General features: G+C 33.8%; 1 protein-coding gene and 1 non-coding gene across 8 annotated transcripts in view; both read left to right on the top strand.

Moving 5' to 3' along the window:
• The window catches only part of CNOT1 (CCR4-NOT transcription complex subunit 1), an 81,696-nt gene that overhangs the window by 33,322 nt on the left and 24,902 nt on the right, over positions 1–23,472 (top strand). For 3 of the 7 annotated variants that reach the window (XM_006909720.3, XM_006909716.3, XM_015587697.2), the window contains 14 exons: positions 596–766; positions 1,151–1,278; positions 3,286–3,526; positions 5,071–5,190; positions 5,955–6,077; positions 6,281–6,432; positions 14,902–15,052; positions 16,272–16,473; positions 17,548–17,694; positions 18,807–18,931; positions 19,168–19,454; positions 20,281–20,359; positions 22,074–22,304; positions 22,584–22,724. In XM_006909720.3, the coding sequence (XP_006909782.1) occupies positions 596–766; positions 1,151–1,278; positions 3,286–3,526; positions 5,071–5,190; positions 5,955–6,077; positions 6,281–6,432; positions 14,902–15,052; positions 16,272–16,473; positions 17,548–17,694; positions 18,807–18,931; positions 19,168–19,454; positions 20,281–20,359; positions 22,074–22,304; positions 22,584–22,724 (2,298 nt within the window). The remainder of the gene's footprint in view (positions 1–595; positions 767–1,150; positions 1,279–3,285; positions 3,527–5,070; positions 5,191–5,954; positions 6,078–6,280; positions 6,433–14,901; positions 15,053–16,271; positions 16,474–17,547; positions 17,695–18,806; positions 18,932–19,167; positions 19,455–20,280; positions 20,360–22,073; positions 22,305–22,583; positions 22,725–23,472) is intronic. The other 4 variants (XM_006909722.3, XM_015587699.2, XM_015587700.2 and 1 more) reach the window with 2 other exon arrangements.
• On the top strand, positions 15,350–15,485 carry LOC112478264. Its single transcript, XR_003045754.1, has one exon. It is a non-coding gene; the product is annotated as a small nucleolar RNA SNORA50 (small nucleolar RNA).

Here is a 23,472-nt window from a genome sequence, read left to right as displayed (position 1 = left end):
GAATGTTTGGTAAGTTATTTTCTGTAAACTTGTTTCCTTTGTTTAAAGTTTCCTTAAGTTTCACGCTGTTTTGATCATCTTCATAGAACATTTTTCAAATGGAATTTTCAGTCATTTTGATATAAAGAATCTAGACAGCTTTTCCTAAGGCATAAATTGGTATGCTTTTAGGGGAGATCTTTGGGTCATTAAGAACGGTGTTTGGTATAATCGATTTATTTTTGTCATTTGTTCCAAGGTAGTAGAATCTTGTTGTAAAGACAAGAGGGCACTAAGTTACACTTTTTTTTTTGCCTTATTGGGATGGCAGTGTTCATTGGACCAGGTGGGGGAAGAGAGAGTTCTTACTTATCTTCTCATACCTTTAGAAGTATGTTTTGAACTGAAAGATTGGAGTATGTTGCTAGTAGAGCCAGTTTATTTTGAATATTAAGTACTTACCTTTCTAAGTGTCTTTGGAAATGCCAGAAGGTTCAGACAATTTAAGCTGATAATTAGAGCATTTGCTTGAACTTCAAATTTAATTTTCTTTGGATAAAGTATCAAAATATGTACACTTTTGTTCATTCAACTTTGAAATGCTTTTCTTTTTTAGAACCCGAGTTTGAATTTCAAGGAAGTAACTTATGAACTGGACCATCCTGGATTTCAAATTCGTGACAGTAAAGGACTTCATAATGTGGTTTATGGCATTCAAAGGGGTCTGGGAATGGAAGTGTTCCCAGTAGACCTCATATATAGACCTTGGAAACATGCAGAAGGCCAGGTAAATGAATGGTGTTTAGCTATAGAAGGAGAACAAAATAATGACTTATTCTTTGGTGCCATTTATCCATTGATTAAAATACTCTTTTAAAGTAGGTTTTGTTTTGCATGGCCCAAAAGGAGAAATTCAAAAATTTTGAAGGAACATTATAGTTTAGTAATAGACTCAGTCGAAGTATAGCTATCAAACTGTTCAATATTTGTTTCCAAGGCCTTCTCATCATGTACCTTTCATCTATCTGAATTGTCTGTGGTTTTGAAAGAGCAAATAATTATAAGATTTTTAAAGGAAATTGTCATTTAGCCTAATGAAAATGTTTCAGATTTGTATAGTATTCACAGTTATTTATGTTTGATAAGTAAGGACTTATTTTCCTTGTTTCAGCTCTCCTTCATTCAGCATTCCCTTATAAATCCAGAGATCTTCTGTTTTGCTGACTATCCCTGTCATACTGTTGCCACTGATATTCTGAAAGCACCACCAGAGGATGACAATCGAGAAATTGCCACATGGTAAGCACATTCATCTAGCTTTTCTTGAAATGTCACTTCTACTTTTTTGAAATAAAAATAGTGAGCAACTACATAGTTAAAAGGTTTAAATGAAACAGTATTTTTAGTGAGCCCAGATACTTTAAATCTTTATAGAGGGGTGTGGTGGATAAGAATCTATTTTTAGTCCCTTTATCACTAGATTATTACGTCTCTCCATGTGTAAGGTCTGCTTTAGATAGTTTTTGAAACTATCAAACGTTGGAAGGAGGTTCCTATGTCTCCTTTAGAGTTAAATACCTTTCTTCTCTGTAGATTTACTTGTTTGTATATGTGTGAGTAGCTCAAATGGCCAACCCATCAAATCTCATACTTTCAGCTAATTACCTAGTTTCTCTTAAGTTCCACTTCCAAGTTTCTGAGGGAGAATCTGACTCTGGCCCAATAGGTTTCTCCTGGAACTCTGATCACTTCTCTCTGGGGATGTGAGGTAAGGATGGTTAAAGTCCTTCCATTATTGAGATACACACATGGCTATAGGGAGGGGGCATGGGCTGGATTGGTCCCCAAAGGCATTTACTTTATAATGTTTCACTTTTTTCTAACCATATTCTCCTGGGACACTTTTCTAACATGTAGGAGATTGTTGTCTTAAGTTTTTTGGCTGTGGGTGGTAGTTTTATGGCAGTTTATTAAAGCCTGTTAGATATTGCCAGATGTCCTAAAGCAAAGAATGGCAAACTTTTCCTGTGAACTTAGTTAACATCTAGCTTTGTAGGCCGATACTCTCTGTAGCAACTACTTAACTCTTTTATTGTAGCACAATATAAATATGGGTGTGGTTGTTTTCCAACAAAAAGTTATTAACAAAAACAGTGAGTTGCATTTGCCCTGTGGATGTAGTTTGCTGATCCCTGTTCTTCACAGTTGTTTGTTCTAAAGTGTGTCCTTTTCCCAGGTGCTAGTTAACGTTGAATCTGCAGGCTTGATTGATTTTTTTCCCCTGTTAAGTCTTGTATATAGCAGTATATCTTTTTGATTTTAACAGGTAAAGACCTCTTTCTGCTTTATGAAACTGGAAGTCATATCACATTAACAGTTCGTTAATATAGCTTGACTTTCAGGTTTTCCTGATTGTCTCAAAAATGTCTTTTAATGTTTTTGAATAATTGAGAGTCCAGACACAGATCCACCTACTTACTTTTATTCTGTAAATTTCCTTCTCTTTTTTAATATAATTTTTGTCATTGATTTGATGGAGAAATAGGATCATTTATCCTTTAGTCTTCGTCATGAGATGGGGTATTTGTTTTCTCATGGGGTTTGATTTGATCTCTGTCCCTATAGTTTCATGTATTAAGGATAGAGTAAGATCTTGAGGCTTGATTAAATCAAGTCAACCACATTCAGCTGTCTGGGGCAAGAATGATTCAGAGGGAGTGCTGTGAATTTCCGAACATGAGTGACATTAGGAGTCACCTAGGTTATAACTTCGATTACCCAAAGTAAGTAGTCAGGCTGTATTTTTGTGTAGAATTTTTCTTATTTATAAATTAGGTTTCTGTTCTGGATTTTTTTCCCCTTTATTTATTTAAACATTTTTTACATTTTTTTTTTAATGAAGAAATGATTTAAAATTTTCCCCCCGTCTACCTCCCTTTTCCTTCATTCTCCCTATGTTTTGGATTTTTGACAATCTAAAATCTTTGATGTTACTGGTTTTTATTTTTCACACTAATCGCAAAAATATTTGATGATATCTTTTTGGTAAGGAGAATCCATGATTATGCAAATGATCAGTGGTGTCTACTCTCCTTCACCACTTTTTGTAAATTTGGACTGCCTTTGAAATTAGCCTGATAACATAGCAGCGTATTTTTTTGAGATGAACAGCACCAATTCAAATGTTTTTGAAATATTAAAATATGACAACAGCTTGATTTTATCTTGATAGCTGGTATCACTTATTTGGAAAGTGAGTTTTCTATATGTAGATGTCATTGATGGAGTGTCTTCCATTCTTGTTAGGAAGAGCTTGGATTTGATTGAATCTCTACTGAGGCTCGCAGAGGTGGGGCAATATGAGCAAGTCAAACAGCTCTTCAGCTTTCCTATCAAACACTGTCCAGACATGTTGGTATTGGCCTTACTACAAATCAACACCTCCTGGCACACCTTGCGCCATGAGCTCATCTCCACTCTGATGCCAATTTTCCTCGGAAACCATCCTAACTCTGCTATTATTTTGCACTATGCATGGCATGGGCAGGTAAGACATGACCATTTCTTCATTGGAGGATGTTCAGTGAGAGAAATTGTTAATCTTGGAATTATTATAGTCTGGAAAAGTCACACTTCCACAAAGCTTATTTAATCTTTTTGCATCATCTGAGTATTAAAGTATAAAAATTAAAAGAGCAAGGAGGTTAAGACAGTTTTTAAAAATTTAGTACTGTATTATGAAAGCTCTGTTTTGTTAGGGCCCTTAGTATCCTTCTGCTACCAGTAAGGAGCGTAATCATTTATCACAGAACCAGAAGGTACTCATGTCATTTTTTAACAGTAAATGAGAAAAGATTACAAATCAAATTAAGTGGCATTATTTTCTGTTTTATTGAAGATCAGCATTTAAATTTTATTTTAGTTTCAGCTGATATACCATGTCAGCCCTTCTGCTTTCACCCCCTAATTTTGTAAAATGTATTTGACAAGTAAATATTTTTTTTACCCATGTACTTATTTATTTTTCTTTTAATAGCCTATATTTTTTAATGACAAATGCAGAATGTTTAAGAAAAAGCAGTCCTCTTCCCCTTTACATCAGGTTCCTTTTTTGGCTACTTTTTCCTTTAATTATTCTCACAATAGTTTACATTATATACAAGTGCTTTTTTAAAAAAATCAGATAAGACTATTTCTAAATGAAAATTTTTAGCCTTTCCATGCCATTCATTCAGCTCTCTTCCATTTTTAGAGACTCAAATTACATGGTAGACTTATAGTTTAAAGAATGTGTAACAAACGTTTAACCAAAAGTTTGCAGCCCAGACATTCTTATGCCTTTCTCTCTACTACAGCTGTGAGGTAGAAAGGGTAGCTTGAAAGGAGTTGCACCTCCTTACTTTTGGTTGAATACTTTATCACTTGGACCTTCTAGGACAGTTACTAAAAAGCAGTTTAGATAAAGCAATAATAATTGACTTGTCACTGCTTCCATGAAAAATACTCACTAAATTACAACTAATCGTTTATATAATGAAGGTGCAAACCTTTAGATCAGTCTTCAAACTCAGGCTGTTTTCTGAGAAAAAAAGGAAATTGAATAATCATAAAAAAATGAACATTTTCATTTGTGAAAATAGATTTAGAATGTACAAACATCAATCCCAGAAATACTGATATAACACTACACTGTGTAACATGAGAGGTGGTTACCTTAAACTGTTTTGTTTTTATTTATAGACCAGTAATTTGTAACATAAGGAATTAAGGAATTATATAAACTTGATACAATCATGTTCACAGCATTCTGTTTTAATTTTGTGTTTGAAAATGCGTAGGAAGACTTTCATAGAACAAATAGCTTTGTTCAATGGCTGTAGGACCCACAGTTTAGGCTTCATTTGCAAGATGTGGAAATAACTGCTTTCCCACAAAGAATGTCACTGTAATCTCTGCTTGAGTCTTATATTGAATGTCTGCATGATAGGTCTCAATTTTACTTAAAAATAATAAGTAAAGTTAGCTTCATATTTGCAATGGTACCTATCACAATGTTGAGCAGGATTGCTATTTAGCCCTTTTTTTCCTTAGGGACAGTCTCCCTCAATCCGCCAGCTTATCATGCATGCAATGGCAGAGTGGTACATGCGAGGGGAGCAGTATGATCAGGCCAAATTGTCTCGAATACTTGATGTGGCCCAGGACTTGAAGGTGAGCTTGAAGGGACAGAATAACGTTTTTATTTATTAATGATAAAAAAAATATTTTTATGTAACGTAGCCTTAGGAATAATTCATATAACCAGCTTTTAAGTAGAATAAGTTGAGATAAGAATTTTGTCTTGTAAGTAGAAAGGGATTGGAAGCAGAGTGGTTTTAGATACGTAAAAATAAGTGACAGAATTCATTTACATTTGATTGAATTTTGTTTGGTTTTCTGTGGTATTTGCAAAGGCTATTTTATTATAAAGCTAGTCATAATTGACCTCAGATGTGATATGGGAGATAACATTTTTTGGGGGAAACTGCTTGGGTTTCAACCTTTTTGCAAATTTCATTAATGTTATTAACAGGATCTTTTGACAAATGGCCTGACTCTTGATGTCTTTGATCACTAGGGGTATAGGCTTCTGTTACATATTTTTGCTAAATTGAGAATAAGCCTGAGTTTAGATTTGAAAAAATGGGTAAGGATTATTTTTCATGCTTGTGTCTTGTTCTGCTTCAGGTTTAGTTATTTAAAAAGCAGAGGGTAGAGTTTATCTTGAAGGTAAAGTCAGGTTGAAATGTTTGCCTTATTATAAGCAAGGACTAATGTTACGTTGAAGGATTAAGCTGTTTAAAAAATTAAGATCAAGAAAATATTAGTAGTATATTTTATTTAGACTTGTTTGTGAAAATAAAAGTAGGAAACAGAAAATAGGACACAGAGTACTTCATTGCTTGACTTGTAATTCGAATATTCTTTTTCTTTAGGCCTTGTCAATGCTGCTAAATGGTACTCCATTTGCCTTTGTTATTGACCTTGCTGCACTTGCTTCACGTCGTGAATACCTCAAACTTGACAAGTGGCTCACAGATAAAATTCGAGAGCATGGAGTAAGCAGGATTAATCCATTTATTACCGATTTGAAATATTGATGGCTGAAATCGCTAAAGAAAAGTAACCTTTTAAAGTGGCAATAAATATGTTGTTACATCCTGGATTTTAGTCTTTAATCTGAAATCAATTTAATCTGAAATCTTTAATGTGAAAGCAATTAGGATCAATTTCAAATACACTGAGAGACTTTCTTTTTTAGGAGCCTTTTATCCAGGCATGCATGACTTTTTTAAAGAGACGGTGCCCTTCTATTTTGGGTGGACTCGCCCCAGAGAAAGATCAGCCCAAAAGTGCTCAACTTCCTCCAGAAACTCTGGCGACAATGTTGGCCTGTTTACAAGCTTGTGCAGGGTAAGAAGAGCATACTTGAAAAGGACCATTTAATATTGGAATTGGATTATATGAATAATTGTTGATTTGGGGAAGAGATTGAATGATTAACAGTACAGCAGTTTAAATAATCCAGTGGTTTTTAAGTTCAAAGTATAGTACCCCGTAAAATACATGTTTAGATCCATTTGAGTTAATTTTTTTGTAGATAGTATATGAAAGGGTTCCAGTTACATCGTTTTGCATGTGGATGTTCAGTTGTCCCAGCACACCACTTGTCGAAAAGGCTAGTCTTTCTCTTTTGAATTGTCTTCTAAAAAGTCAGTTGCCTGTAATGTATGTGTTTATTTCTGGACTTTTAAGTTCTATACCATTGCTCTATATATGTCTGTCTTTATGCCAGTTCCATGTTGTCTTGATTACTATAGCTTTTTAGTAAGTTTTGAAATTGGGAAGTGTGAGTCCTGTGACTTCTTTTTTCAAGATTGTTTTGGCTATTCTGGGTCTTTTGATTTCCTATATGAATTTTAGGATCAGCTTGTCAATTTTTGCAAAGAAATTGCAAAGAAGCACGCTGGAGTTTTGTAAGGATTGTGTTGAATCTTTAGATCATTTTGGTGAATATGCTGTCTTAACAATATTGTCTTCCAATTCTTCCAAATCTTCGAATCGGAGATATTTATCCATTTATTTAGGTCTCTGATTTCTTTCAGTGATGTTTTGTCATTTTCATTGCACAAATCTTGCACTTGTTAAATGTTTTATATAAGTCATGTCATCTCCGAAGGGAGATAAGTTTTATTTCTCCCTTTCCCACCTGGATGCTATTTCTTTTTCTTGCCTTTTTCACTACTGTGAACCTCCAGTGTATCATTGAAAGCAAGCAGCAAGAGCAAAAATCCTTGTTTTGTAGTGATTTTAGGAGGAATGTATCCATTGTTTCAAAATTAAGTATGGTGTTAGCTGTGGTTTTTTCATAGATGGCCCATCACGTTGAATTTTCCTTACCTTCTAATTCTAGTTAGTTGGTTGGTTTATTGTGAAAGCATTTTGTCATATGCTTATATCTGCATTCATTCAGATGATCATGTGGTTTTTGATTTTTATTCTGTCGATGTGGTATATTATGTTAATTGATTTTTGGATGTTAAAAATCCTTGCATTCCTGGGATAAATCTCAGTGGTCTTTATACTTTTTATATGCTACTGAATTCAATTTGCTAGTATTTGGTGAGCATTTTTATGTCTGTGTTCCTAAGGGATATTGTTCTGTAGTTTTCTTGTCTTTGGTTTTGATATCTGGGTAATATTGGCCTTATACAATAACTTGATAAATTCTCTCTCTTAATTTTTTGTGAGAAAGGTTGGTGTTAATTCTTATTTAAATGTTCCATAGAATTCGGCAGTGAAGCCATCTGGTCCTGGGCTTTTTATTGGGAGTAGTTTTTGATTACCAATTTATTATATCTACTTGTCATAGGCCTATTCAGATTTTTCTGTTTCTTCTTGAGTCAGTTTTGGTAATTTGTGTCTTTCTAGGAATTTGTACATTTTGTCTATAGGTTATCTAATTTTTGGTATACCGTTGTTTTATACTGTATCCTTAAATCTTTCTTATTTCTGTAAGGTTGATAGTAATGTTCTCTCTTTCAGTTAAGTTATTTGAGTGTGTCTCTCTTGGTTGTTGTAGCTAAATGTTTGTCATTTTTCCCTCTCAAGGAACCAACTTTTGGGTTTGTTTTGTCTCGTTGTTTTTCTGTTCTCCATTTCATTTCATTTATTTCAGTTCTAAACTTTATTATTTTTTTTCCTTCTGCTTGTTTTGGGTTTAGTTTAAATTTTTAAAAAATTGTTAAGATGGTTAGATTTTTTTGAGATTTTTCTTCCTAATTGGAGTGTTTATGGCTTTGAATTTGCACCTATGACATGCTTTAGGTTTAGCATTGTTTGCATTTTCATCAAAGTATTTTGTAGGTTTTTTAGACACAATGATTATAAGAATATGTTGATTGATTTCCACATATTTTTGAGTTTTCTAGTTCTCTTTTGTTACTGATTTTTAGTTTCATTACATTGTGGTAGACAAATGTACTTTATATGGATTTTGTTCTTTAAATTCATCGAGACTTGTCATAGGATCTATCCTAGAGAATTGTTCATGTGCGCTTAAGAAGGGTGTATAGCCTACTGTTGAGTAGAGTGTTCTGTATATGCCTGTTAGGTTTAGGTGGTTTATAGTGTTGTCGAAGTCTTCTATTCCTTGTTTATCTTTTGTGTCACTCTAGCCATTGTTTTTTTTAATTGAGATATAACTGACATACAGCATTGTAAGTTTAAGGTTTACTGAGTGTTGATTTGATACTTCTGTATAGTGCAATATGATTATCACTGTAGCATAACTAATACCTCTGTAAAGTCATATGATCAGTTCGTAGTGAGAATAATTATGATCCAGTCACTTAATAACTTAAATTGAAGTATTTAATCCATTTACATTCAGTGTAATTGCTGATAAGGTCAGATTCATCAGTGCCATTTGCTATTAGTTTCTCTGTATGTCTTGATTGTCTTTTTGTTTACTTAGTTCCATGTTCTCCATTACTGTTAAATATTTTCTGGTATATCATCTTAATTTCTTTCTTTGTTTAACTATATGTTTTTGAGGGGTTCTTTCCCTCTTTGTGGTTACCCTGGGGATTGAATTGACATTTCGATTTACAACAGTCTAGTTCCATTAATAACCAACTGAATTTCAGTATGATCCAAAAATTGCCTCCTATATAGTTCTGTTCCTTTCACTGCACTGTTGTTCCCTAATTATACTTTTATACATTGTGTGCCCATCAAAAGATTTAAAAGTAAATCTAAATTTAATTGTCCTTTAAATCAAGTAGGAGATAAAAAGATTATACAACATACATTTATACTGTGCTTTATATTTACCTATGTCCCTTTACTAGAGCTCTGCTTTTTCATATGGATTCAAGTTACGGTGTAGTGTCCTTTCGTTTCAGCCTGAAGGATTCCTTTTATTTCTTATTAAGGCTGTGCTATTAGAAATGAATTCCCTCAGTTTTGGTTTATGTGGGAATGTCTTAATTTCTTTGTATTTGGAAGATAGTTTTGTCAAATATAGGATTCCTGACTGACATTCTTTTCCTTTAATATTTTGAATAGCTATCCATTGCTTTCTGACTCCCATAGTTTCTGATAAAACAGCTGTTGTTAATTTTTTGAGGCTCCCTACTATGTGTTAAGTTGCCTCTCTTTTTGCTATTAAGGTACTCTGTCTTTTTGATTTCAGCAACTTGATTATGTTGTTTCTAGGTATGGATTCCTTTGAGTTTATATTACTTGGAATTTGTTGAGCTTATTGGATGTATAGATTAATGGTTTTCATCAAATTTGGGTAAATTTCAGTCATTATTTCAACAAATACTCTTCCTCTTTATATCTCTTTTCTCTGGGACTTTATGTGTGTGTTGGTACATTTTCTGGTGCTTTACATTTCTGTGAGTCTTTCGGCTTTTCTTGTTAGATTATCTTAATTGAACTATCTTCTAGTTTGTGGATTCTTTTACCAGCTTGAATGTGCTGTTGGGAATGTCATTTCAGTTGTCATACTTTTTAACTTAAAAAAAATAATTTCTGAGGGTAGGAGGTAGGGGGTGGGGGGAGGTAGATGGGGTAAAAGGAGTCAAATATGTGGTGACAGAAAGAAATCTTAACTATGGGAGGTGAACACCCAGTGTAAATATATATATATGCCTTACTGTTAAAGAAATAATAATAATTTCTGTTGACTGCTCTATTTTGAGACATATCTTTCTCATATTTTCCTGTAGTTCTTTTGACATGTTTTTCTTTAGTTCTTTAAACATATATTGCGTAGCTTATTTAAAGTCTTTATCTAGTAAGTCCAACATCTATTCCTCAGGGACAGTTTCTGTTGATAATGTTTTATTCCTGTGTTTGGGCTATGCTTTATTGCCTTTTTTTTTTCCACGTCCTCTGATTATTAGTTAAAAACTAGAAAGTTTAAATAATGTGGCAGTTCTTGAAATTGGATTCTCCCTCCTCCTCAGGGTTTTTTGTTTTGTTGTTTCTCTTTTTTTGTTTAGACTTTTCTGAACTAATTCTGTAGTGTCTCCATTCTTTGTCATGTTAGGCCACTGAAGTCTGTTTGGGTAGTCTTGTGGTTTAAGGTTTTCTTAAACCTTGGAATCAGTAAGCTGCTCTTTACCTTGTGTTTCTGTATGCGTGTTGAGGCACTAAGCCTGTCACTGGACAACTGCACTTTGGCCTCCATTTCCATCTTAGGCAGAGCATACAGGTCGTCACCTTAAGGTGAGAGCTTGGGCCTTCTCAGGTCCTTTATGGATCATGGGACTGCCACAGCTTTAGTTATTAGCATAGTCCTATCCCCAGTAAAGTGTGGGAGTTTTTTAAAGCCCCACTCATAGAATTCTCAGTCCTCAAGTTTTTTTTTTAAAAAGCTTTTTGGTTAGCTTACTGTTTGCTCAAACTCTTTTCTACCTCAGGCCGCTAGAAAGTTAAAATAATTACCTTAAACGTTTTCTACAAATACATGGGGAAAAGGCTGTTCTCACTGGGCCAGTACTTAGGTCAAGTAAAGACAACCTTGCCATTGTGGTCTCACAGGGAATCCTCAGACAGGTGAAACAATGACAATTCTGTGAGAATGAGGCTTTGAAGAGGTTTCAACCCACTTATGAGCCCTCTGTGTTGGCTCTCAGGCTGCTTGGCTTTCACTGATTGTGGGATGTTAGTTTTAAAGACTGCTGTGCAGCTAGCTGGAGAAGGGAGCAAGTGATTAGAACAAATTAAGATGCCAGAAAACTTGCTCTTGTTATCACGATCTGACCATCTTTCTATAATAAAACTCCCTGTATTGTGGTAAGCCTTTTGGTTAATTTCCACAATTCTTAAAAAGTTGATTTTGGCAAATTTTGCCAGTTTTCTAGTTGCTTTTATGGAGGAAAGAGTATTTGGTATTCTTTACTCCACCATTTTCACATATGTCCTATATGTATTTTTTGTAAGTTCTGAAGCCTAATAAAATGAGCACCTGTGATTCTACTTTGCATCTTAAACTATAACATGACCAATCTTTTTGAAGCTACCTTTGTCTTCCTCTTCAATCCTGTTTTATTCTACCACCTAAATCTTAAACTTTATTTCTCCTGCCCTTTTAAAAAAATTTTTGCACATGTATGTCTCTAAACCAGTTTTCAACCAGGGATGATTAACCTCACTCAAAGTTTTTTGACATTCTTTTTTGATTGTACTTGGAGAGAAGTGTGCTACTGGTATCTAGTGGGTAAAGGCTAGGGATGTTGTTAAACATCTTAAAATGCACAAGAGATTCTCCACAACAAAGAATTACCTAGTCCTGAATATTAATAGTGCAACAGTTAAGAAACCGTGCTTTGTAAGTTCTGAATGTTCTAAAACTTTTACGTGTAAAGTTTTGCCTCTCACATTTATACATTTAAATCCGTTTGGAATTGAATATTAAAATTGGGTGAAATGTTCTATACTTACGTGTAAGGAGGTAGTCTAATCAACTCTGGATTTCAATTTCTTTTGTTATGTTAGAAGTAGCTGTCTTCTTGAAGAATTTAATGAAATGTATGTAAAATGTTTAGAGTTTATACTGATAAATATCAAAGTAGGAAAATTCAAATATCAAATAATTATGATTATAAATGTCAAAGTAATTATGATGGATTTAGGAACTCAGTGGGTGCTTAAAAACAGTGAGGGAATATTTGAGGAACAGGATAATTACATAATTTTAAAGTGTCTACTCACAAATCAATAAAAGTTGTAACTTTAATGTGGAGAAACCTGGCGTATGGCACATTTATTTATTGATCAAAGTGATCAGCTCACTTCTACATCATGTGCCTCATTATAAAATGCACTGAGAAGAATACAATGTAACTTAACGTGATAGTCTTGCCATAAATGCATCTAAAATCTAAAATATCAGACAAACTCAAAACACGGGACATTCTATAAAAATAACTGATTTGTACTAAAGAACAAAATCAAGTTCAAGAAGGACAAATAAAAGCTGATGAAGTCTTCCTAGTTTAAAGATGCTAACGAGACATGGAAACTCAATGCAGTGGATTGGATCCTGATCCAAGGAAAAAATAGCACTGAGGGACATAAATGGGAACAATTGTGGTAATTTGGATATGGCCAAGTTTATTTTATCTGTGGTAAACTTCCTGATCTTTATTATTTTACATAGTTATATAAGAAAATGTCTCCTTATTCTTAGGAAATTCATAGTGAAGTATTGAGGGATAAAAGGTACATGGTGTGTCTAACTTAAATGTTGTGGGTGGAGAACAGAAAGAATGATTAAACAAATAGATTAAACAAAATGTAACTAATTGGTGAGTGAAACAGTACTGGGTGTTCCTTGTAATATTCTAATTGCTTTTAAAAGTTTGACACTGTCAAATGTTAGAAGTTTTTCCGAAATAGTAAGGAATAATGTTTTAATTTAACCATATTTATCAGTTATGAGGTAGATACTCACTTTTTTCTGTTTTAACATCTCTGAAATACGATGCATCTCATTGGTAACCTCTTATAATTAGCCGAGTGTTTTTCTTTTTGTGTAATACATAAAATAATGGTGTGGCATTTTGTATTCAACACAGCATGCTAATTATTATCTACTACTGGTAACCCTTAACCCATGGCATAGGTGTCTTTAGAACAGTTTTTTTTTTTTTTTAAATTTAAAAGGTGTTTTGTTTGGTTGGTTTTGTTTTTATGATTGGCGAAACACATGGTTTCAAAGTCAAACTCTAGAAAACAAGATACATTCTGAGAAATCTTCCTTTGAACTTTTTGCCACTGTGTTCTAGTCTTCTATAGGTAACCATTTTCATTTGTATTTTTGGGTTATCTTTGCATTAAAAAAATCGTATGTATTTGTATCTTTCCATCTTTGTGTACAAGAGGTAGTATATTAAATACTCTTAATGCACCATGCTGCTTATGTTGGATTGTATATTCTGGAGTTCATAGAATGCGAGGGCTTCCTTATTCCTTTTAATTGCTGGATAGTACTCCATTGAGTAGATGCTTTGTGCCTTAGTAACCAGTCTCCTTTTTGGTGGGCATTCTTATTATTTGTATTCTGCATCACAAATAGTGTTGCAATGAACAGTGTTTTACATCTTTTATCTTTGCCATTTGGGACCACTAGAAGTGGAATTGTTGGGTTAAAGGGAAATGCATGCCTAATTTTGTTAGGCATTAGAAAATTTTCCTCCATTGAAGTTGTTCATTTTGTATAATCACCAGCAGCATGTCTGTTTTCCCATTGCTTTGCTAGGGGAGGATGTGCTAATCTGAAAGATGAAATATGATATCTCTGTGAAATTTTAATTATAGGAGCAGGTATTTGAACTTAGATACATAGAGGCTAGAGAGCGGTACTCGTGTAATTAATATTTCAGATACCTTTAATTGTTTTTGAGCATCATTTGGAAATTAATGGCTTTACTACTTATTGCTAAGGTAAATATGTAGACCTATACCTTTAGGAATTGACATCTCCCTTTTTTTTTTTTTTTTTTTTTTAACCAGGGTGTGTTAATATTTTTCTTCTTTGCTTCATTGGCTTAGAAAACAACTCATTCATTTATATTCATAGTCCATGTTCGAACCATTTCTGTGTGTGTGTGTGTGTGTGTGGTGTGTGTGTTGGCACAAGTAAAAATTTTGTAGATTTTGTTGTACCGATTCAATGTTGTAGAGTTTTATTTGGTACTTTAAACATCCTAGTCTCTTTTTTACCAAATGTGAAAAAATTGTCTGATTGATTACTTTTACTTCTTAATGCCAGTAGTAAGATTTTGAATTTAGGAGGAAAAATCTAAGACAATATCAAGTTTGTAGAGTTTATAAGTACAATTGGTTCCATGGTTTTATGAGGGAGTAACACTGTAAGATAGGAAAGTGGATTTTTCTGTAACACATTTATCCTAGTACTTGACATTTTAGAAGTCAGTCAGTTGTCTATATGCTTGCCAAGTGTAGTTATTGATTACGTGTATGATATTTTTTACCTATATATACTTAAATAACTGTCTTATCTTTGAGAAACTAGTATAAAAATTGCTTATTTGTTTGCTTTGATATGTCCAGGTTTGGGCATAATTTTTGACAAAGTAGTTGAGGGGATAGATTGTTTTTTTGGAGTGTTTTAAAATATATTGGTTGTATTATACACAAAGTTTAGTTTCAGAGGTGTAAATTGGATACTTAGAAGAGAAAAACCAATGGCTCAGAAAATCCTAGTGAATAATGACAGATGCAAAGACATGGGATATGGTGGAAATTTAGCTGGATGTTCCAGCAGATTTTCTTTATTAGAGAATCAGATTTGTTTAAGTGTTCTGGGGAACAATAAGTGATATTTTTCACATTTCTCTTTAGGAGTGTTTCTCAGGAGTTATCAGAAACCATCCTCACCATGGTAGCCAATTGCAGTAATGTTATGAATAAGGCCAGACAACCGCCACCTGGAGTTATGCCAAAAGGACGCCCTCCTAGTGCTAGCAGCTTAGATGCCATTTCTCCTGTTCAGGTAAATGAATGCTACAATTGGTACATCTGTATTTGTTCATAGATTTGGAATAGAATAAGCTTCTACGCCATCATTAACAATATACTCAAAGGGAAATTTGTCTGAATTTATTATATTTTAGATAATTGCATGTCTAGCATCCACTACTACATTTAAAGGAGATCCATAAATAGGCACTGTAGTTGAGAATAGTTTTTGATCATCAAATAGAACATGACTCTGAAAGGAAAGATGCAAAACAACTTATTTAGGTAAATGGTAGGGACTTCTTTTTAAAATAAGAATAACTTGAGAAATAAGCACTGCCTTTGAACCTGATGTGTCTTGTTTGTAGCTTCACGGGCCAAGCAACAGTGCTAGAGCATAAGGACTTGTTATAACTGGGGCTCTTCAGCTCTCAACTGAACTGCTCTTTTAAAGACAAGGTACATTTAAGTTACTCCCTGACACCAACCACACCCTTTTCTCTGGGAGCAACATACTCCGCTTCTAGTTTCAGCTGCATTGAATGGCAGATTGGGGTTTAAGGAAAGAAAGCATTTAGTGATTTTCAGTGGCCACTTTATAAAAGGCACTTTGCATATCATTTTCTATAGTCATGAAGGTTTGAAATAATACCACAAGCTGAGAAGCTTAGAAGTGCAGTTATTAGATATTTTTTAAAATCTTGTGAATAGCATACCTTATTTATTTATTTTTTTAAATTAAACTAGAGCTTATCTCCATCCCCAAAGATTTTCAGATTTTGACTAGATTTACTTGTTTGGACTGGAAGATTTATTTTTAATTTCTTAATGCTTTTATTGTATTTAAAGTTAAATAAGATTGAGGGATTCTTTTTGTTTTAAAGTGGCTAATTGGAAATTGTAAGGTCCTAATGTAACAGCTGTGCCATATCAGTTCTAAATACTTAGTTAAATTACAGCTGCGGGGCAATTCATGTTAAATGTTATTCTTGGAGTTTTGTAGCCCTCATATTATGGCTCTGATACTTTTGCACAGGCTAATTCTTTAAATCTACTTCATCTACAATAATACTAAGAAAAAAAGATTGGCACACTTGACTTGATTTTGGGATTTAAGTATTATGATTGAATGGGGCTTTGCAATTTAGTTATTAAGCATATAAAGAACTGTTGATAAAGATTGTTTTACCTTTGTCATAAGTTTGTCTTTGCTTGAAGTATGTTTAATACATTTTTATAATGTTTTTCTTTAGATTGACCCTCTAGCTGGAATGGCATCTCTTAGTATAGGTGGTTCAGCTGCCCCTCACACCCAGAGTATGCAGGGTTTTCCACCAAATTTGGGTTCTGCATTCAGTACCCCTCAGTCACCAGCAAAAGCATTTCCACCCCTTTCTACCCCAAATCAAACAACTGCATTCAGTGGTATTGGAGGACTTTCATCACAGCTCCCAGGTAAGGGTGGGTGGGGACGCAGATTATTTGTAATATTCATCGTGCCTTAGTGTATGATAAGGGATTTGAAGTGACTGTGATAAGGAAAGCTGCTTAAACTAAATTGTGAAAGTTGCTTTAACATCTATAGTTGGGAAGAGAGAAACACTATACTATTATAATATTAATTCTTTGAATTGCAATTTAGATACCATATTTTTAAAGTTAGTGAAATTCAGTAAGAATTCTTTATTACCAGATGGTAATAATTTGTGTTAATCACAAATTCTGTAGGACTTAAGCTTAGATCAAGAACTCACAGCTTTATGAATTACTCAAGGTTTGTATAATGAAGGTTGGAAATATTTCACACTTAGATTCAGGTGTATGTTCTTCACTGTACCTCACCTACCTTGAAAATGATAGTAAATCTCTAAAACTTGTCAGTTTCTTAAAATATTTTGGCTTTTAGCTTTATATTGAAATAAAGGTTACATTTTCCCGTCTTTGGACCCACTTGTTTTCTTCTAAGCTATAGGTACCTTTTGTCTTTGTAATTTTAGAGTATTAAAACCTAAAGACAAAGATAGTGCCACTATTACCTAGTTAACACTGCAGCTATATGTTTCTAGCCTCACTGTTCATTTATGTACACCAAATTTACTTAGTAAAGCCTTCTTAGCAGAGTCTTAACTATTGTAAGATTGTTTGCTAGAGTTAAGAGGAATAAAGAAAGAAGTCTTGGCTGATGTTAACTTAGAAGGTAGTAACATGAAATTTTTCAATTTTAATCATTGAGGAAAGCAACCCAGTTTTTCTTATTTTGACTACCTTATATTACACATGAGAATGTACAATTAAAATTTTGCATATAAATATCTTATCAAGAATATAAAGAAACTAGTAATTCTAAATGCTAAAGAAATTTTGACATTGTTTTCATCTATTTATTTTAGATTCTCTCTAAAATTAAATAGACATTGTAAGAGAGCTAACAGGGACCCTGACTTTTTAAATAAGAACTTATATTTTTGATGTGAATGAAGTCAAGAACATGAGTAATGATAAGACTTCTGGCTGCTTCGTTCTTTCTAGTAGGTGGTCTTGGCACAGGCAGCCTGACTGGTATAGGAACTGGGGCTCTTGGACTCCCTGCAGTGAATAACGATCCTTTTGTACAGAGGAAACTGGGCACCTCTGGACTGAACCAGCCTACATTCCAGCAGAGTAAGATGAAACCTTGTAAGTGGTAGTGTTGTCTGTGATTGTGAAGTGTGACTGATGCACATAAAACTTTTTTGATTATATGTCCAATTTGTTGTTTCTATAGTTATATGGACAAAACATTGACTTAATATATTGTTAGTAGGGCCATATGTTGATAGTCCTCCTTGATCAGTGGGAGTAAATTTCACGAATTTGAATTACCGAAATGAAAATGTGAGATATCACTACCTTTGATCTGGATTGCTGGAACAAAGTGATGGAGGATTAATAAGAGTTAGCAGCCTTAGGGGTGTTATCCTAATAGTAAGAAGTATAGTAAAGAGAAAAGTAAAACTTTATATTTAGAAAGAAAAATCTTATACTTACCGTAAAATTCTGTTTTCGTTATTTTTTGACAAATCAAGAGCAGGATTTTAGATTTCTGTTTCAGCTTAGGAGTTTATAAAATAACTATGTTTTATTTTAAGGTTATAGCTTTATGATATATATCATCTTACTATATATAATACAGATTGCCACATAATATATGTGATTAATTTAATTTACAAATTTTCACCTCCTTAGTAAGTTTTTTCTCAGAGTCCAAGAAGTTCTCTTTGTCAATACATAGGCATAATTAACTTATAAATAACCTCGTTGTTGAGACTGAAATATTCATTATATGAGATTTCAAACTATACCAACTGACTTGAAAACGATAGTGTGAAAGGCTTGTTTGAATGTTATGTTTTGTAGCATGCTCTGTGTTTATGTGGGTGTGTCATACACATGCATCGATAATTCTTATATGTTGAATGTGATGTTTATTATAAAGTAGTAAAGAGTTGTTAACCTTGAATGAGGTTGTATTAAGGGTAAGTGCATTGTGAATTTGAACCTAGTGGATTTTCATGGCATAATTAAAGTTCTGATGAAAATATTAAGGTAGAACTATAGTTGTAAGACAGTTTTGTTTAAATCCTTTATGTGAACCGGAAACACTTAGATATTGAAACTTGACTACTTAATATTTCAGTTTAATTTTTCCCTTAATATTAAAACTATATTGGTAACTCTAGCCCTCTGTGTTTTATGGGGAGTAAAGTAAGAGCCTAAATGTCCACTGGTTGCTTCTCTGTTTCTAACAGCGGACTTGTCTCAGGTGTGGCCAGAGGCAAACCAGCACTTTAGTAAAGAGATAGACGATGAAGCAAACAGCTATTTCCAGAGAATATATAATCACCCACCACATCCAACTATGTCTGTTGATGAGGTGAGTGTCTAGAATGATCGAAATCTTTATGGTTTGGGTAAATCTTAAATGCCTCTTTTAAAGTTTTTAGAAATTTATTTCAAAGTGTTTTGATGTATCTGTGCATCTTTTGAAACCTTAACATCTCAAGCTCAGTTTATTGTTTATTCTGCTTAATAAGTCTATTAAGAGTATTTTAGGAAGGCTCTTAATAAATTTCTTTTATGTGTGTATTGTTTTTATCTTGCTTTTTCCAGGTATTAGAAATGCTACAGAGGTTTAAAGACTCTACCATAAAGAGAGAACGAGAAGTATTTAATTGTATGCTAAGGAACTTGTTTGAAGAATATCGGTTTTTCCCCCAGTACCCTGATAAAGAGTTACATATAACAGCCTGCCTGTTTGGTGGGATAATTGAAAAAGGACTGGTCACTTACATGGCACTAGGTCTGGCCCTGCGATATGTTCTTGAAGCCTTACGCAAGCCTTTTGGATCCAAAATGTATTATTTCGGGATTGCTGCACTAGATAGATTTAAAAATAGGTGAGTGGATAGGTTTCCTGTGAAGCTTCTCTTTATAATATAAGGAGAAATAATACCTATCTTTTTTTAACTGTTTCTTGCCATGTCCCATTATTATACATGTATTAACTAATCTTAACAACTGTATGAGGTAGAAAAGGAAGATGTGAAAATAATTGTTATTCAGTTATAAAATGAGGTATACTTTATACACAGTGAAAACCACCATTTTATTGTACAGTTCTTCAAATTTATACAGTTGTGTACCTACCACAATTACAATTACATTAAGATTGAATATATCCATCACCCGCAAGTAGTTCTCTTGTTTCCCCTCTGAATTTCACCTTCCCCCACTTCTAACCCCTGGCAATCAACTCTCTTCTAGAGTGTTATTTAAATTAACTCATACACAGTTTGTATGAGTGATTTCTTGCACTTAGCATGATGGTTTTCCAATTCATCCATGTTGCTTCATGTTTCAGTGGTTTCTTCTTGCTGACCAGTATCCCATTGTATGGATTAAGTACAAATTGTTTTTCCATTCACCTTTTGAACATTTTAGAGTTAACAGATACCAGTTTTAGTGGCTCATTATAATCTAAGTAAAATAAGACCTTTTAAAAAACATATATTCTGTTTTCTGATGTAAAAGGAGTGAAGTTCATAAATATTTCCCCCTCTACTTATGTGCTTTTTCCTTTGGCATTCTCATCAAGTAAGGTATTTCATAGGTAGAATGAGAGAAGTGGCCTAGAATAGCCTTTAGAAGAAAATTTTTGTTAATTGTACGGCTTCTGTTTGGTCTTCCATAAAATAATGAACGAATGAATGTTTTCTTTGGCAGATTGAAGGACTATCCCCAGTATTGTCAGCACTTGGCTTCTATCAGTCACTTTATGCAGTTTCCACATCATTTACAGGAGGTAAGCGACCTAAAACCTTTCTAGTAGTTGGAGGGTTTATCTATTTTAATTTGATTTTGGACACTGGGAATGGCTTTAAGATTTCTTTAAAGATTGGCATGATATAAGTATACATATAATATTGTTGCTTGTTTTTCACCTTAATAATAGGTCATGAAAAAATGTCATTTTTGGATTATCTTTTCTAAGCAACGGTTTTGCGTGATTTAATAAAATGCTTTCACCTGTACTTTAAACAGATAATGCTGTTGAATAGATATCTTTTACTGTTACCAAGAAAAATTTTGCTTTATTTTTAAAAGGATTTGGAATGGGAATCTTGGATAAAAATGAGTAATATTCCTCTGATTTAAATATGGTTCAAAGCTGTTTCATGTAAAACTTAGATCAGTGTTTCTCAAAAATACATCCCCCTTACCACTTGCTTTGATTTCTTTGAGGTATTTCTTAAAAAGGAGGGCAGTCCCTAAGGGCCAGAGAATACACATTTTAAGCCATCTTACAAGATCTTGAAATTTCTAAATCATTATTAGAGTGATTGATTTTAGCTTATTTGTAAATATTCATACCTTTGTCTTTGGTCATAGCTTACAGAAAAGAAAGTGGATTAATATTTAACTTTATTTTATACAAAGCAGATAAATGGCTTTATAAGATCATATTTTAAGGAATCAGATCAGAATTTGAATCTACTTTTAATTCTACATTATTATTTAGTCCAGTGCTTTCTGCTTCATCCCCCTGGGGTAGTTTGTAAGAAGACACCATGGACCGAGAGGCAGGCGTATATTGATTTATGTGAGGAGGTCGGGGGAATGTTCCAAAACTATAGTACTGAAACAGGAAAGCAGAGTTCTGAAAAGCTAGGACGTGAGATTAGAGGCTTATCACAATCAAATGTATTTGGAATTAAGAGCCAGGAATGTAGATCTCAGAAGACTGGAGAGCAAGAGGGGTGGCATGGAAGTGATCACACGAAACAGTGGTCCCCAGAGAGGGGAAGGAGAGGCCACTGTTTGTATTTCCATACTTAGTCAATTTGAAGGGCTGTATTCTCTTCAGAGATTATCTTTTCTAGTTGAAAATGTCCTTTTTTGAATAGTTATTGAATATATAGATAGTAGTTTTTGTTTTGCCAGATATAGACTGTTGGAAATGATATCAGGAATCTTCTAATTTGGCTATGGGAACAAAGTTTATTCTGTGAAATGAAAAATACCTGTCCTAGATCATCCAGTATCATCGCTTACCCTCTACTTGGCTTGGCAGTGTACAGTGTGTTTTTGTTTTGTAGTAATATTACTGAGTGGTAACTCACATTGCAGTGTGTTTTTTAGGCCTTAGGTTTCTCATCAGCATCCACTTAAAAAAGATCAGTTTACTATATAAATTTAAAAGCTTTTAAAGTATACATGTATTAAAGAATTTAAATTTATATGCAGGTGTTTGTGGCTACTCTTTTAGAAGTTATTTTGCTAGACAAGTTTTTTCATAAATATTAATGTTTTAATCTCCTAAGGAATTTGCAGTGTATCTGTTTATGTGTCATATTTGGGTATATGGGCCAGGATGGGGCAAGGAATAAGAGATAGGTGAACCCAAAGAGTACTCTGTGATGATTTCTAGCCTCTCAGAAGTGAGGGGAGTGTAATTTAGATTTTTCTATTTCTGTTAAGAACTCTATTAATGTGTTTTCCTCTCCCTGCCCCCACAGTATATTGAGTATGGACAGCAGTCTAGAGATCCTCCTGTGAAAATGCAGGGCTCCATCACAACACCCGGAAGTATTGCACTGGCTCAGGCTCAGGCTCAGGCCCAGGTTCCAGCAAAAGCACCCCTTGCTGGTCAGGTTAGCACTATGGTAACCACCTCAACAACCACCACTGTTGCTAAAACGGTTACAGTCACCAGGCCAACTGGAGTCAGCTTTAAGAAAGATGTGCCAGTAAGTAGGTTTATCTTTTTTTCTCTTCTAAAATTTGTCATGTTGTAATATAAGCATTAGCGAGCGTGTATTTTAATTTTACTACAAACACATGCCTTCTAAAAAAGGTATAAAGACCAACATTTCTCCCTTTATCTTCCTTCCCCAAATTTCCCAGAGGCAGCCACTATTAATAGTTTAATACATAGTCTTGCCAGGACTTCCAGTGCACAATCATAAACACCGTGTGTATTTTTTATACATTTTAATTTGTTTATTTTATGTACTTTATTTCTTTAGCCTTCTATTAATACTACAAATATAGATACATTGCTTGTGGCCACAGATCAAACTGAAAGAATTGTAGAGCCCCCAGAAAATATCCAGGAGAAAATTGCATTTATCTTCAACAATCTCTCACAGTCGAATATGACACAAAAGGTGAGCATGATGAAATAGTTTATATATCAGTATGAATGCTCTCTATTCTTATTCCTAATGGGTTGGGGGATTTATATTTGACATTCTGCATTCTTTTTAATACTTTAAAGGTAGAGGGTAACAGTGATGTGGTTTCCGTAGACATTAAATAGCACTAGTTTTAAATGTAGTGTTCTGTAGTGAGTTTACAGATGTCTTGAAATAAACTTTATGATCTCATGATGACGGAAAGTTTCATTTGTACTTCTGGTTACAAGTCATGTCCCTCCCAGAGACCTTTAAGAGCATTTATTAGGTGCCTGATAACTGAGGTAGACCCTGTGAAAAGCATATACTTGCTTTACAAGACTGTGTGTTAAGACAATACTTGGAAATGCCTCTGTTAGCCAGTAAGATTAGCCTAAACAAGTAGGTTTGAGATATATGCAAGTAACGTCTTTTACAATCCCACCATAATTGATGTGGGATTGTAAAAAATTGAAGCCTTTAATATCCTTTTTGGAAAAGAAGTATCAAACTTTATAGATAATTCCTGGAGATAGAAATTTAGGGAAACATAGTTCTGATGTTAGGTCTGTTAGTGGCAGGTTATAGATTAGTAGTTTATCTTCTTTTGGTCAGATGGAAAGTTGGGGGTAAGGGACTGACTACTTGTTGTATAATTTTAAAATTGAAGGCGGCCATAGATGTTTCAGTCCTAATCCCCCCCCAGTTTGAGAGATGATTGACTCTATACTAGTATGGAATA

This window comes from Pteropus alecto, unplaced genomic scaffold, assembly GCF_000325575.1.
Source record: "Pteropus alecto unplaced genomic scaffold, ASM32557v1 scaffold42, whole genome shotgun sequence".
Lineage (NCBI taxonomy): Eukaryota > Metazoa > Chordata > Mammalia > Chiroptera > Pteropodidae > Pteropus > Pteropus alecto.
The sequence above is the reverse complement of the archived record's forward strand: the minus strand, read 5'-3'. Positions and strand labels throughout refer to the sequence as shown.